This window comes from Papio anubis, chromosome X (genome assembly GCF_008728515.1).
Source record: "Papio anubis isolate 15944 chromosome X, Panubis1.0, whole genome shotgun sequence".
Lineage (NCBI taxonomy): Eukaryota > Metazoa > Chordata > Mammalia > Primates > Cercopithecidae > Papio > Papio anubis.
Genome location: NC_044996.1, coordinates 71033821 through 71050971, shown reverse-complemented (window position 1 = coordinate 71050971; position 17151 = coordinate 71033821). Strand labels below are relative to the sequence as shown.

General features: G+C 39.0%; 1 protein-coding gene across 1 annotated transcript; it reads left to right on the top strand.

Moving 5' to 3' along the window:
* Positions 1-766: 766 nt before the first annotated feature.
* LOC103880789 (protein CXorf21-like) lies at positions 767-4974 on the top strand. Its single transcript, XM_009197852.4, has 2 exons — positions 767-1114; positions 2196-4974. Exon 2 carries the CDS (start codon positions 2237-2239, stop codon positions 3140-3142), a length of 906 nt encoding a protein of 301 aa, XP_009196116.1. The 5' UTR covers positions 767-1114; positions 2196-2236; the 3' UTR covers positions 3143-4974.
* Positions 4975-17151: the final 12177 nt, after the last annotated feature.

The following is a 17151-nucleotide window of genomic DNA, read 5'->3' as shown; positions in this document are numbered from 1 at the left end:
TAGCTCTAAATTAAGTAGTATATATAGGACATTTAGAATGACTGCCATGTAGTAATTACTCAGTAGATGCTTATTATTATGTCATTGAAAGCACTCAGTTTATTATTTAATGTTATAGATATATTACAATTAATTTAACAATTTGTAGTTTATGGTCATTTAGATTACTTCTGACTATTAATTGTTACAAAATATTCTGGTGTCCATATTTTAACTGAAAATGGAATTACCATTTGACCCAGTCGACCCACTGCTGTGTATCTATCAGAAGGAAAATAAATTGTTATATCAAAAGGACACCTGTACATTTGTGTTTATCACAGCACTATTCACAATAGAAAAGTCATGGAATCAATCCAAGTGTCCATCAATAGATGATTGGATAAAGAAAATGTGGTATATACACACAATAGAATACTACCCAGCCATAAAAAAAGAGTGAAATCATGTCTTTTGCATCAGCATGAATGGAGTTTGAGGCCATTATCCTAAGTGAAATAACTCAGAAAGAGAAAACAGAATACCACACGTTCCCACTTACAAGTGGGAGCTAAATGGGTATAAAGGAGCATACAGAGGAAAATAATAGACACTGGAGACTACAGAAGGGGGCCAGGTTGGGAGGGGTGTGAGGGTTGAAAAATTACCTGTTGGGTACAATGTTCACTTTTCAGCTGATGCGTATGCTAGAAGCCTAAACTCCACCACTGCACAATATATCCATGTAACAAACCTGCACATGTACCCCATGAATCTATAAATATTTTTTAAAAATTAAAATAACTTTGTATCTACCTTAACGTGTATGAAAAAAAGCTAGTGCTATTAACATTTTCCCATTATCATTGTCACTGAAAACTTGAATAAACACTTTCAAGATCCTCTTTTGGATCATTACCACACTGTACACGTGATCAATCCACGTCATTTTCTTATTAGTTTGGTTCAGTCCCAGGGTGTGAGTGGAAAGCAGAACAATTTGTGTGGTTAAAGCTTTATTTCTGAAGAGTAAATGAAATATGAAAACTACATGAGCCAAACAGGATTTCTTCTGTGTTTGCACTGTTGGAGTCTCAGAAAAACAAATCTTTAGGTATCCTGATATTTGAAAAAGGTAAGTCTAAAATCTTACATATTTTAGTTCCTTTTTTATTTTCTTCACAGTAGGCTTTAAATATGAATATAAGTGCATTTCTTGGAAACAGTTACAACAAAGAGTGTTGTCTTATAAGAGGAAAATTGTATCTTGAATCAAGTCTGCTTTTTTCTTTCATGCTTTTATAGTGTTTATAGAGAAAATTGGAAGTCTAAAGATTGCCAGTTGCACTAAAGAGCCACACAAAAGTCTGCAATAAGTGCTAAGTAAGATTTTAATACAAAAGAAGAGAGGAGAAGAAAGTGAGGAGGAGTTGAGGGAGGGAAAGGGAAAGAAAAAGAAAAAAGATTGGTAATGAAATTGACAAACGTATTTACATTTACATTATTTTTTAAATTGACAGAGAACATTGTATGCTTTTATTATGTACAACATTTTGGAGTGGTTAAATCTAGCTGATTAACAAATGCATTATCTCACATAGCTCTCACCACAGAAATGATAACTATTCATCTACATTATTCAAAAAGTAAAGTGGCTATATTTATGTTTTCAATCAACAAATTTGCATGAGTCCAAACTATATATAAATTTCCACATCTTATATATGTTCTAAGGTATAGTAATTCATTTCAATCTGTGACTCAAATGACATTAATTAAAAGGATAGTTAAAACCAATTCCTTGACAGCAACCTTCATTTTAACTAGACTCTTTGAAGATAGAAAATTTATCATTTCTAAATAAACCCTTAGACATAGTTGAATATAATAATTATACATTTGTATGTTTGTACTTCTAACACTTTCATGTGCACCGTATAATATTATACTGACAATAATCCTGTGAAGAGTCATTAAATGATGTGCAGTATCATCATTTAATTGCTGAAAAATTTGAGACCGCAAAATGTTAAATAAATTGGCTTATGTTAAAAGTTCATGGCAGAACAGGAACCCAGGTTTCCTTATTCCTGGTCCTATTTCCTATCTTTTGAGCAACACTGCCTCCCTAAATTACTTTTGTTTCACGTAGGAGATAAATCGTTATTTTGACATTTTAAATGTACATTGCCTTAATGAGTTATTTTATATTACAGGAATATACTAGGCACTTACTTTGTAAAACTTGTCTAACAAAATGCTTGGAGAAGCTTTCTTAATTGATCTTCTATACAAAGAACAGAAATATGCAAAATTTTGCAAACCATTTATGTGTAAGAAGACTGAAAAGGAAACTTGGAAAAAGAAGATTTTAGATAGAGAAGAAAATTCACTTTCCTCTACTGAGATGGAAAATCAAGAAACAGCTAGGAAAGAAAGTGTAACAGAGCAAAATGATGATACAGATCAAATAAAATCTGTGGATGAAACAACCGTAGCAAAATGCAAAGGTATACCTCTTCCAGGAAATGTGTCAGTTGCATTGCCCATTTCAAAGAGAGAACAACATGATCAAAGACAACCAGATTTATGTAGATCATGGTTGTGTATGAGTATTTGCCACAATTATCCTGACCTACAGATTGGAGGTGACGACATGAAGAACATATGTGATTCAGACTGCTTTATGGAACACACACATAATGATGTTTTTAATGGTCCCCTTTTATTTTCAGTTGGTATGCCACTGGGTCATTCTCCTGTCATTGGGCCTCTAGAGACATTACCTACCTCAAAATTATTGAACAGGGATGAAAGCCAAGAAAAAAGTATGTTGTTTCAAAAACAGCCCCTCTCTAATTCTATGCTTAATACTTATATGGAAAGAAAGGTGGACGAGCTCTACAAACAATTATTGGAAGAAAATCTCACCAGATGCCACTCTATAACCAATCTTATGGCTTCCAATTTGCTAATGAATAATGTAAATTACACCAGCCTTCAAATCTCTCAAGAGCAGAACGTTGAATTATGGAAAGATCAGGAAGCTATCCTACACTCTCTACCACTATGTAATCTCTGTAACAGTTCTCATGGAAAGAGTTCTGAATTCAGTACTCCTAACTTACAAATATCAAACCAGACAGTTAGGGAACTTCTATGACATCTACAGTAGAAACCAAATGTAGGTTGTTTGGACATACTTAAGGGACTGCAATAACAAGAGTTTTCTCTGGCTTATCATGTCACATCTAGCCTTCTTTGAGGTGTGGCTATTATAGTTTTTGAGAAATGATTTGTCCCATGGTACATCTGAATTCTTGTAGGAGACAACTATAGTAACTACATTTTTGAGTGCATGTTCTTAAAGTGTTGATATTTTAATTGTTGCCAGATTAAACTCTGTATGTGTTTACCTATTTAATTTTCACTGGCACCCCAAATCAATTACCTCAGTGTCACACAGCTTTATTTACAACAAAAATGGGATGAGGAGTGGATTATTGCTCTAAGATACTGAGGACAACTAGAAGGTATATCAGAGAGGGACATTTATTTCCCCACAAAATTGCATTGATACTGACAATCAAAATAGTCTAGGGGAAATAATGATATGTAGTTATGGATATGGGTATGTATATCTGGATATCTATATGTGGATATCTATATATCAAGATTGAGTATGGGGACATATAAAAGGAAATACTTTAAACAAAAGTCAAATTTAAATGATATTTGAAAGAAACATGGAAGGGGGGCTTAAGGAAAAATGGAAAATTCCTAAGTACCATTTGTATTGAAACTTGGTGCTTTGGAACTTACCTGGAACGAGCATTAACTGTTTTATATGACTGTTATCCCTGGTTGTTTTTAGGGATGGGAGGAAACAAAACATACAGGTAGAGTGAAGAAAGCAGAGTACCACCATTTAGAAATAAAAAGGCTCTCAGCAACTTATTACACAACAGATTATCCTCAGTCATGATCCTGGTTTAGAGTGAAAGGCAGCAGTGTATTATGGAAATTTTCGGATCTAAATTAAATACATTGACAAAATATATCTAAAGTAACAGTATAATTTATTGCAGACTTGGAAAAAAGCTTCCACCCTTTTAATAGAAATAGGAAGATGATCGGCATGCACTTGTGTGTTGTAAAATAAAATGGTGTTAATTTCTGTTATGGAATGCTTATGATTGTGTTATGCATTAATAAGATTTGTGCATTGACAATCACATATTCCCTTCCAATTTTTTCTTGGGTCTTTGATTAACTCTTGTAGAATGAGTCACCATAATGCCCTAACAGCTTGTTCTTTATGATCACACAATACTTAGTTTATTTTCACCCTCTTCAAATGTATGCGAACTAATAATAAGTACCCCTGATTTGTCTTCTGTTTTTCTCTTTATTGCTCCCTTCCGCACAATCCTCTACCATAACTGTCCCAATCAATTTTTATCATTCAGACATTTGATTCTGAAGAGACAATGAGTAAGAGTTTTGGAAAAACTAACTCAGTATCTTTAGATACTGAAAAACAGTTGTATGTATATTGTCTTTTATGCTGTTAAATTTCAGCATTTTAATAGAAGAGTTACTAAAATTATGAAATACTAATGTCAAAATTTACAAAAGTGAATTCAATGTCATGGGACAGTATTACTAGTGTGAATGGTTTTCTTAGGTACAGCAATATGTATTAATACTTTATGAAGCAGTTATATTCATAAAGTGTTGAAATTACATAGTATCTTATAAAAAGCCACAGTATTTAGTATTTATCAAATTTATAATTATATTTAATTACACTCTCATATTTAAAATTTCCCCCTCTTTATCTGTGTCATCAAAATATTTATCATCTAAAGATACTCACTTATGGTTAAAATGGTTTAAAAATATAATGCAATTCTTAAGTAAGGAAGGATGATGAATTTGGTGTTATGTGTTTTTTTTTTTTTTTTTTTGAGACGGAGTCTCGCTCTGTTGCCCGGGCTGGAGTGCAGTGGCCGGATCTCAGTTCACTGCAAGCTCCACCTCCCGGGTTTACGCCATTCTCCTGCCTCAGCCTCCCAAGTAACTGGGACTACAGGCGCCCGCCACCTCGCCTGGCTAGTGTTTTGTATTTTTTAGTAGAGACGGGGTTTCACCGGGTTAGCCAGGATGGTCTCGATCTCCTGACCTCGTGATCCGCCTGTCTCGGCCTCCCAAAGTGCTGGGATTACAGGCTTGAGCCACCGCGCCCGGCCTGGTGTTATGTTTTATCCTGACCTCATACCTACCGACTTTAGTGCTGGAATGAAATATGCATATGACGTTGTGATTTATCACAGTTTGGCTTTAAGTAGTCATTCTTCATTCTGTTTTTCACCATGGGTATTATTCATATGACCACAATGTTCCCTTTCAAAACATTTTTTGAAACGTATGGAATAATAAATTTCTTTTTGTCTCACATTTGCAGAAGTTGAAAATATTAGTTTTGTGCTTCTATGAATATATGAAATGTAAATGATTCATTCGTTGGGGAGGATCATCATGTTTTCTGGTAGGAAAAAAAGTCGAGGAGGTTATGAAAGATGTTGAATACAATGTTGTTGCTTATATTGAGTTTAATTTACACCCCGTCTTTGGATTTCAGGTCACTATTGTGGGTCCCAAAGTAGATTTGACAAAGTCTAAGGTAGTTTTCTGTCAGGAGTGTCCTTTAAACATCACACCTATTTAAAAGATACAGTCTATACTGTACTCCTGGAATTTTCAGGCTCATTTTGTCTCATAGGTTAGTCCTCAAAAGAAGCCAGTCTCCCTGAGGTTATTAAGACTTGATCTGACACTGTGATGGTCCATTCAAGGTTTTAAGCAGAGTTTCTGGGTCTTACTAAAACTTGTTTTTGGAAATGGAGAAACAAAGTAAATAGTTCCTGCTTGAGGGATGGAAATATCAAATACCATGAATTTATTTTCCTGTCAAAAAATTAAAGAAATATTTTCATAAAAAATTTATGGCCAGGCGCGGTGGCTCAAGCCTGTAATCCCAGCACTTTGGGAGGCTGAGGCGGGTGGATCACGAGGTCAGGAGATCGAGACTATCCTGGCTAACATGGTGAAACCCCGTCTCTACTAAAAATACAAAAAACTAGCCGGGCGTGGTGGCGGGCGCCTGTAGTCTCAGCTACTTGGGAGGCTGAGGCGGGAGAATGGCGTGAACCCGGGAGGCGGAGCTTGCAGTGAGGAGATCAGGCCACTGCACTCCAGCCTGGGAGACACAGCGAGACTCCGTCTCAAAAAAAAAAAAAAAAAAAAAAAAAAAAAATTTTACTTTTAAGAGGTAAATGGCTAACTTAGCATTATTACATGATGTATGCGTGGATGAAAGGTGGAGAGGTGACTTGATGTGAATTAGTGTGTAGGATAAACTGGAATAATGTGTAGTTAAAGGAATGATTTTTTCTAGCCAACGAAGAAAGAAATCAACAAATTAATATCAACAGATATCCATTAAATCAAATTAAGTGTGGTTTAATGTTTTCATAACTAGTCATTTGCATGGAAATTTAGCCAATCAACTATGTATGTGTGAAAATCCATGAAAAATGAAATAGTAATTCAAAAGCAAAATAGTTATCACAGTGTTAAAATTAAGCTAGGTGTCCTTTTATTCCCCAGGGGCAATTTGGAGCTTTTGCTCCCCAATTGCATTGTTATGTTCTTTTCCTCAAGGTCTAGTAAATTTGTGAAAATGGCCTTATTATTACACATTGGTTCAGTATTTGTTAGGGTATAAATATACACCATAACTTGGAGTCTTACATTTAAGATCATATCTGTAAAGCAATGTGAAACAAATTAAGGTATATTGACTGCAACTTAAAAAATACTGAATCATTGTTATGGGAAGCTGTCTTTGAATTGTTCTGCTATTTCTATTTAAAGCTGAGAAACTTGTAGCTTACGGAATTTCTCAATAGTTCTGGTTCTATTTCCCCAAATGAGTGGTGGCAGTTTACTATGAGAAAAATAAATTGTGAAAGACCTTGGTTTTGTCTGAAAGTGACCAAAGTCTTTTCCTGAATATACTATTTATCTTTGTGTGTGTGTGTGTGTGTGAGATGAACTCTGTCTCCCAGGCTGAAGTTAAGTGGTGCGATCTTGGCTCACTGCAACCTCCACTTCCCGGGTTCAAGCAATTCTTGTCACTGCAACCTCCACTTCCCGGGTTCAAGCAATTCTTGTCTCTCAGTCTCCTGAGTAGCTGGGATTACAGGCACCTGCCACCATGCCTGGCTTTTCTTTTTTCTTTTGTTTTCCTTTCTTTTCTTTCTTTCTTTTTCTTTCCTTTTTTATTTATTTTTTGGAGAGAAAGGGTTTCATCATGTTGGCCAGGCTGGTCTCAAACTCCTGGCCTCAAGTGATCCACCCGCCTCAGCCTCCCAAAGTGCTGGGATTACAGGCGTTAACCACCACTCCCAGCTATGTATCCTAATAATTGTAAACTGAACCCACTTCTGCTAAATAGATTTTGAATAGAATTGAAAAAGTTTAACAACTCAGGATCCCAGGGACTTGTGTGGGTCTACCTCTTTCATTTAAGTGTTCAACTTTACTTTAGGGAAGTCATGTAATTGTATAACATCCTTGTAGTCTTCTGCTTAAGAGAAGCTTAGAAATTCATATTATAAGGATTTTAGTGGTATGGGACCGGCTTGTGTCTGTAGCAGATCTCCAAGGCCAGTTGAAAACCAAAAAAGAATTTTCAGATCTTTCTGTCTTTCATGTAGAAATATCTCCAGAGGCTGACTCTCTTTTCAGACTCAGCCCGCCTGCACCCAGGTGAAATAAACAGCCATGTTGCTCACACAAAGCCTGTTTGGTGGTCTCTTCACACGGATGCGCGTGACATTTTGGTGCCGTAACTTGGATCAGGGGACCTCCCTTGGGAGATCAATCCCCTGTCCTCCTGCTCTTTGCTCTGTGAGAAAGATCCACCTATGACCTCTGGTCCTCAGACCCAACAGGCCAAGGAATATCTCACCAATTTTAAATCGGGTAAGCGGCCCCTTTTTTACTCTCTTCTTCAACCTCTCTCACTATCTCTTAACCTCTTTCTCCTTTCAATCTTGGCACCACCCTTGAATCTCTCCCTTCTCTTAATTTCAATTCCTTTCATTTTCTGGTAGAGACAAAGGAGACACGTTTTATCCGTGGACCCAAAATGCCGGCGCCGGTCACAGACTGGGGAAGGCAGCCTTCCCTTGGTGTTTAATCATTGCAGGGATGCCTCTCTGATTACTCACCCACGTTTCAGGGTTGTCTGACCACGCTGCAGGGACGCCTGCCTTGGTCCTTCACCCTAAGCGGCAAGTCCCACTTTTCTGGGGGACGGGCAAGCACCCCAACCCCTACCCTCCCTGTCTCTACCCCTTCTCTGCTTTTCTGGGGGAGGGGCAAGCACCCCGACCCCTTCTCTCCCTGTTTCTACCCTTTCTTGCTTTTCTGGGGGAGGGACAAGCACCCTAATCCCTTCTCTCCTTGTTTCTATCCCTTCTCTGCTTTTCTGGGGGAGGGGCAAGAACCCCGACCTCTTATTTTTGTGCCCCCTCTTATTTTTGCACCCTGACCTCTTATTTTTGTGCCCCAATACCTTAGTTCCACACCCCGACCCCTTTCCCACTTTTCTGGAGGACAAGAACCCCTGAACTCCTTCTCTGTGTCTCTACTCTCTCTTTTATCTGGGCTTGCCTCCTTCACCATGGGCAACCTTCCACCCTCCATTCTTCCTTGTTCTCCGTAACCTGTGTTCTCAAGAACTTAAAACCTCTTCAACTCACACCTGATCTAAAACCTAAATGCCTTATTTTCTTCTACAACGCTGCTTAACCCCAATACAAACTTGACAGTAGTTCCAAATAGCCAGAAAATGGCACTTTTGATTTTTCCATCCTACAAGATCTAAATAATTCTTGTCATAAAATGGGCAAACGGTCTGAGATGCCTGACATCCAGGCATTCTTTTACACATTGGTCCCTCCCTAGTCTCTGTTCCCAATGCAACTCATCCCAAATCTTCCTTTTTTCCCTCCTGCCTGTCCCCTCAGTCCCAACCCCAAGCATCGCTGAGTCTTTCTAATCTTCCTTTTCTACAGACCCATCCGACCTCTCCCCTCCTCGCCAGGCTGAGCTAGGTCTCAATTTTTCCTCAGCCTCCGCTCCCCCACCCTATCATCCTTTTATCACCTCCCCTCCTCACACCTGGTCTGGCTTACAGTTTTTGGCTTACAGTTTCCTTCCACGACTAACCGTCCCCCACCTGCCCAGAAATTTCCTCTTAAAAAAGTGGCTAGAGCGAAATGCATAGTCAAGGTTAATGTTCCTTTTTCTTTATCCGACCTCTTCCAAATCAGTTAGCATTTAGGCTCTTTTTCATCAAATATAAAAAACCCAGCCCAGTTCATGGCCCGTTTAGCAGTAACCCTGAGACACTTTTCAGCCCTAGACCCTGAAAGGTCAGAAGGCTGCCTTATTCTTAATATGCATTTTATTTTATTACCCAATATGCTCCTGACATTAAATAAAACTCCAAAAGTTAAATTCTGGCCCTCAAACCCCACAACAGGACTTAATGAACCTTGTCTTTAAGGTGTACAATAATAGAGGCAGCCAAGTAGCAACTTATTTCTGAATTGCAATTCCTTGCCTCCACTGTGAGACAAACCTCAGCCACATCTCCAGCACACAACTCCAAACGCCTGAACCTCAGCTGCCAGAGGTTCCTCTAGAACCTCCTCCCTCAGGAGCTTGCTGCAAGTGCCGGAAAGCTGGCCACTGGGCCAAGGAATGCCCGCAGCCCGGGATTCCTCCTAAGCTGTGTCCCATCTGAGCGGGACCCCACTGGAAATTGGACTGTCCAACTTGCCAGGCAGCCACTCCCAGAGCCCCTGGAGCTCTGGCTCAAGGCTCTCTGACTGACTCCTTCCCAGATCTTCTCGGCTTAGCGGCTGAAGACTGACGCTGCCCCATCGCCTCAGAAGCATCCTGGACCATCACAGATGCTTTGGGTAACTCTTACAGTGGAGGGTAAGTCTGTCCCCTTCTTAATCAATACGGAGGCTACTCACTCCACATTACCTTCTTTTCAAGGTCCTGTTTCCCTTGCCTCCAAAACTGTTGTGGGTGTTGACGGCCAGGCTTCTAAACCTCTTAAAACTCCCCAACTCTGGTGCCAACTTGGACAACATTCTTTTATGCACTCCTTTTTAGTTATCCCCACCTGCCCAGTTCCCTTATTAGGCTGAGACATTTTAACTAAATTATCTGCTTCCCTGACTATTCCTAGGCTACAGCCACACCTCATTGCTGCCTTTTCCCCCAGTTCAAAGTCACCTTCACATCCTCCCCTCGTATCCCCCCACCTTAACCCACAAGTATAAGATATTTCTACTCCCTCCTTGGCAACTGATCATGCACCCTTTACCATCTCATTAAACCCAATCACCCTTACCCCACTCAACGCCAATATCCCATCCTGCAGCACGCTTTGAAAGGATTAAAGCCTGTTATCGCTTGCCTGCTACAACATGGCCTTTTAAAGTCTGTAAACTCCTCTTACAATTCCCCCATTTCACCTGTCCTAAAACCAGACAAGCCTTGCAGGTTAATTAAAGATCTCTACGTCTTATCAACCAAATTGTCTTGCCTCTGCATCTCAAACATACTTTCTTTACTATTCCTTTACACCCTTCATCCCAGCCTCTCTTCGCTTTTACTTGGACTGACCCTAACACCCATCAGGCTCAGCAAATTATCTAGGCTGTACTGCTGCAAGGCTTCACAGATAGCCCCCATTACTTCAGTCAAGCCCAAATTTCTTCCTCATCTGTTATCTATCTCGGCATAATTCTCATAAATACACACTTACTCTCCCTGCTGATCGTGTCTGGCTAATCTCCCAAACCCCAATCCCTTCTACAAAACAACAACTCCTTTCCTTCCTAGGCATGGTTAGTGCGGACAGAATTCTTACACAAGAGCCGGGACCGTGTACTGTAGCCTTTCTGTCCAAACAACTTGACCTTACCATTTTAGCCTAGCCCTCATGTCTGCGTGCAGTGGTTGCCACTACTTTAATACTATTAGAGGCCCTAAAAATCACAAACTATGCTCAACTCTCTACAGTTCTCATAACTTCCAAAATCTATTTTCTCCTCCCAACCATCGCTCAGGGCAATGCTTATGCTGATAAGTTACCTAAAAAAGCAGCTAGCTTCCAACTTCTATTCCTCAGGGCAGTTTTCCTCCTTCATGTTGGCCACTCCCACCTACTCCCCTCGCTGAAACTTCCACCTATCAATCTCTTCCCACACAAGGCAAATGGTTCTTAGACCAAGGAAAATATCTCCTTCCAGTCTCACAGGCCCATTCTATTCTGTCGTCATTTCATAACCTCTTCCATGTAGGTTACAAGCCACAAGCCTGTCTCTCAGAATCTCTCATTTCCTTTCCATCATGGAAATCTATCCTCAAGGAGATCACTTCTCAGTGTTCCATCTGCTATTCTACTACCCCTCAGGGATTGTTCAGGCCCCCTCCCTTTCCTACACATCAAGCTCCAGGATTTGCCCCTGCCCAGGACTGGCAAATTGACTTTACTCACATGCCCCGAGTCAGAAAACTAAAATACCTCTTAGTCTAGATAGACACTTTCACTGGATAAGTAGAGGCCTTTCCCACAGGGTCTGAGAAGGCCACTATGGTCATTTCTTCCCTTCTGTCAGACATAATTCCTTGATTTGGCCAGTTTTGCCTCACACAGGGTCTCTTCTTCCTCTGTGGATCCTCTACCTACATGTGTCTACCTGCTAATTGGACAGGCACATGCACACTAGTTTTCCTTACTCCCAAAATTCAATTTGCAAATGGGACCAAAGAGCTCCTGTTCCCTTCATGACACCGACACGACAAAAAAGAGTTATTCCACTAATTCCCTTGCTGGTCAATTTAGGACTTTCTGCCTCCACTATTGCTCTCGGTATTAGAATAGCAGGATTTTAACCTCTGTCATGACCTTCCGTAGCCTGTCTAATGACTTCTCTGCTACCATCACAGACATATCGCAAACTTTATCAGTCTTTTATCTGCCCAAGTTGACTCTTCAGCTGCAGTTGTCCTCCAAAACCGCCGAGGCCTTGAGTTACTCACTGCTGAAAAAGGAGGACTCTGTATATTCTTAAATGAAGAGTATTGTTTTTACCTAAATCAATCTGGCCTGGTATATGACAACATAAAAAACTCAAGGATAGAGCCCAAAAACTTGCCAACCAAGCAAGTAATTACGCTGAACCCCCTTGGGCACGCTCTAATTGGGCATCCTGGGCCCTCCCAATTCTTAGTCCTTTAATACCCGTTTTTCTCCTTGTTTTATTCGGACCTTGTATCTTCCGTTTAGTTTCTCAATTCATCCAAAACAGTATCCAGGCCATCGCCAATCATTCTATACGACAAATGTTTCTTCTAACGACCCCACAATATCACCCCTTACCACAAAATCTTCCTTCAGCTTAATCTCTCCCACTCTAGGTTCCCATGCCGCCCCTAATCCCACTTGAAGCAGCCCTGAGAAACACCGCCCATTCTCTCTCCGTACCACCCCAAAAAAATTTTTGCCGCCCCAATACTTCACACTACTTTGTTTTATTTTTCTTATTAATATAAGAAGGCAGGAATATCAGGCCTCTGAGCCCAAGCCAAGCCATTGCATCCCCTGTGACTTGGATGTACAAGCCCAGATGGCCTGAAGTAACTGAAGAATCACAAAAGAAGTGCAAATGCCCTGCCTCGCCTTAACCGATGACATTCCACCACAAAAGAAGTGAAAATGGCCGGTCTTTGCCTTAAGCAATGACATTATCTTGTGAAATTCCTTTTCCTGACTCATCCTGGCTCAAAAAGCTCCCCCCCTGAGCACCTTGTAACCCCCACTCCTGCCCGCCAGAGAACAACCCCCCTTTGACTGTAATTTTCCTTTAGCTACCCAAATCCTATAAAACGGCCCCACCCTTATCTCCCTTCGCTGACTCTCTTTTCGGACTCAGCCCGCCTGCACCCAGGTGAAATAAACAGCCATGTTGCTCACAAAAAAAAAAAAAGAAAAAAATAAAAAAAAATAAAATAAAATTCTTCAGAACACTCCATGTATTAAGAAAAATTGATTGGCTCTTCATGTATTAAACAAATATTTACTGAGCACTGTGATAGGTAATAGGAATAAATGGCGAACAAAAATGATGCAATTCCTGTTTTTCACTGAGCTTATAGTATAGATGATGTAAAAGCAGAGAGCAATAGTAAATCATCACAATCTAACATTAGGGATATGAGAAGTACAAGCATGCAGCTCTAGATCATTCCACACTGGTAGTTCTGTCTGCTTGTTCTGTTCATAATCTAGTCTGAATCTTGTATCCAGGACTATTTTGTTGGTGTACACCAGTGTGGCTCTAATGGCCATTAAACAAGTTGAACTCTTTCCATAGCAGCTGATATGAAGCTGCTGCCCCAACCCTCCAAATCCTCCCATCATGAGAATCTTGGCAACTCTGGCTTCTCCCTCTGATCCTTTGTATCTTCTCATGATCCAGCATCTACACAGGCAAACATGGAGCCTCTAGTACTCAGCTCCAATACTACCTGTGGTACTTCCTGTCCCTATGAGTTGTTAAATATTTCGAGTCTCATTTCTGCTTGTCTGTACTTCATTATTGAGATACCCGTTTCAAAATCCTGCTCAATATCACTAGTATCCCTAGGCTTGGGCCCCACTTTTTTCATACAGTTTCTAAGTAAATGAAGACCTATTCCGGAACCTCAAACTTTGACTGGCTTTCCTCACTTTTACTCACCTTTCTTGATTCTCTTTTGCTTTGTTTTCAATCTTTATTGCTGTGTGCTTCTTTAAGGCCACTTGCTTCTTGATATACTGTACAAATGCAGGTTGACATGGAATTATTTATTGCCTGACACCTGTTGACCAAATTGAGATACTAAGTGATCTGAGAGGACCACATTTTGGATACTGGATATTGATTATCCTGAGCATTTATTTCTGATTTATATATCATCTAAAACTTAAAAGCTACTGATAGTGCATTGTGCTTCATAAAAGAAGGTATTTCTGTTTCAAACACTTATACTTTAAGGCTCAACTATAAAAAAGTGTCCATGCCCTGAAAAAACCTGTCTATGTGAAGTTTTCTAAATGAGCTTTGCCCATGAACTGACAATATTATTACCTATTAAATGCCTGTCTGTTTAGCAGGGAGTGTGCTGCTATTATTCATTGTCATTCAATGATAATAACAGTTATCATTTGGAATATCTATTATGTGGTATGCACTCTACTAGGAGCTTTATTCACATTATCTCAATTATTTCAACAACCTTATTATATTATTACCCCTATTTTAGACAGGAAGAAATTAAAATTGAGAAAAGTTAAAAATTTGTCCAAGATTATGCAGCTCATCAGAATCAGTATTCAAATGAAGATATTTTGACATCAGAACCTCTGCTGTTAACTAGGGTTGCCAGATCTATCAAATAAAAATACAGGATACTCGGTTAAATTTGAATTTCAGATAATCAACAAATTACATTTTAGTATAAAGTATGTCCTCATGCAATATTTGGGACACACTAATACTAAAACATTATTTCATTATTAATCTGAAGTCCAAACTTAACTGGGCATCCTCGTAACCCTACCTTAAAAACTACCCTATACTTTTCCCGGGGTTATTTAAAAAAACAAAACAAAACAAAACAAAACAAAACAAAACCAGAGAGAATGTGGAAGATAAAAAGGGAGTAGTTGAGTAGAACCTGAAGGCAGTTGGTAGAGAATTGACGGATCCAATGAAGGAGGAAAAGACCAATAATTCTGGAGACTATAAATACAAGGTACCATTTTATAGAGTCATTACCTTGAAGGAGAGCTGGGGAGAAAGATTTGTCTTCTAGGGACTTTGTTGCCTACCAGAGATTTTTTTTTCTTCCTGTGTTAGGTGTGTGGAGACATCCCTGTTTCAATCCTGTTAAACAAGTGAATCATGTAATGAAACAGGTGGAAAGAGGGCTGGAAAGAGCAAAGAATGCATAATGGGAATATTTATGTTTTAATAATGTTCTAATTCAGCACTCACTAACTGCCTGACAAGACACACTGTTTCTCCCAGTCTCAATCTCCTCATCTGGAAAATGAGGATAGCAACACTTGCCCCAACTATATCACAGGAATTTTATGAAAATTAAAGGGAGGTGAGAAGACTTGGTAAGTGGTAAAACATTCTACTAATATAAATCCTTTTGATAAACATCAGCACAATTCTAAAAAATTAATTAATCATCATGTTCAAGATTGGGATGGGGGAAATATTTATTTTTGCCAACCTAAAAAACACTTTGAATAAATCCCTTCTGATTACTTAATAGGACCATCTGAAAGTAAAATAATAGATGAGAGTCCACACAAGTTGCTACAGTTTACTGCTGGGAGTGACAGACTTGTGTGTTCTACAGGAATATATGAAGAGAAAGATTTCTCTGGTTGTTTCCAAATGTTTGAGAAACTTCATAGCATTTTGATTTAAAGTAACATTTCTGAAAATAAATATTTCTGATAAAGCAGGAAATTTAAGCTGGATGATTTCTAATGAGAAATCATATTATAAACACTGGATGAGAGAAACATAAACTTTTAAGTTTAATTCACAGTACTTTCTATTACATTAAAGTGTAGAGAGACTGGTGCAAACCTTTGTGGAAGAGTTATGGTAGGTTTCAGCAGCAAAGTCTATAGCTATAGAAGTTTATTTTTCTAAGTGAATGTAATATTGGCAAAGCTTAGGATATCACCTAAAAGAGAGAACTGACTCCATACTGTCAAGGAAGTGTGACAGCAGGATTGTATAATTGGTAAAATTTGACTTCTAGCTTCCCCATCCTAGATCCTTTACTTAATAACAATAATAATAGTAATAAAGTTATAAATAACAGAGACTTTATCATTGTAATAGATAATTCACTACCTTATAAGGATAATTCGCTCACCTTATAACGTGAGGACAAAATGGATAGTGTAAGTCAAGGGTCTCATACGATGTTTGATTCCCCTTAAAGACTCAATAAATTGTCAGTGTCATTGTTATTTTTATTATATTTGTCATTATTCCCATATTATATATGAAGAAATTGAGATGTGTTCCATCTTGAGACTTGAGCTACTCAATAATTCAGTTTTTCCATAATCAAAAGCTCATGCCCAGATAAAAGTCATTTCTAATTGAGTGTGACTATGTCAATGTTCTTTCTCCCAGAAGGGTCTGCCTTATAAACCTAAATTCTCCATGTGTAACAACAGGTTCTGTTCTCTGAAAAGGGCATTCAGGCTTCAGCTAGCAATGGTACGGGATGAGAATTTGAGTCTCCCATGCTAGTTTCTCAAAATTCCACTACCTGTATAACTCTGAACCTGCTTAGGTCTTAAATCAGTCCTATGGGGGTAACAGTGTTAGTACCATTCATTAGGCACTTTATGACTTGAGGCTCAGGAGGATGGGGGTAGAGGGTATGAAAGCAATAGCAACAGATCTAATAGAGGCCAAATAAAGGAAGTATTTATCGTGAAGATCTTTGGAAGGTCTTTGTTTTCTAATCGTAGATACTTCAGAGTTCTAGGACATCATAGATATAAAGTCCCATATTCTAGACTAAATTTATTCTTAAAAATCCAGGAAACTAAATCTCTGTTTTCTTTCTGTCTTTCTGTCATACACACACACACACACACACACACACACACGAAGTAGCCCACTACATAAAACAGGCATTGGAAGAGGAAGAGTTGCTCTGATTGAAAGAGGGAGAATAAAGATTCTGCTCCCTCTTACCATATTCAGGTAGCCATTGAGGGGAATCCTTAAATAACAGTTTGAATATTATTGGTCTAATACAACATTCTTTTTTTTTTTTTTTTTTTTTTTTTTTTTTTATTTTTTTTTTTTTTTTGGTGACGGAGTCTCGCGCTGTGTCACCCAGGCTGGAGTGCAGTGGCGCGATCTCGGCTCACTGCAAGCTCCGCCTCCCAGGTTCACGCCATTCTCCTGCCTCAGCCTC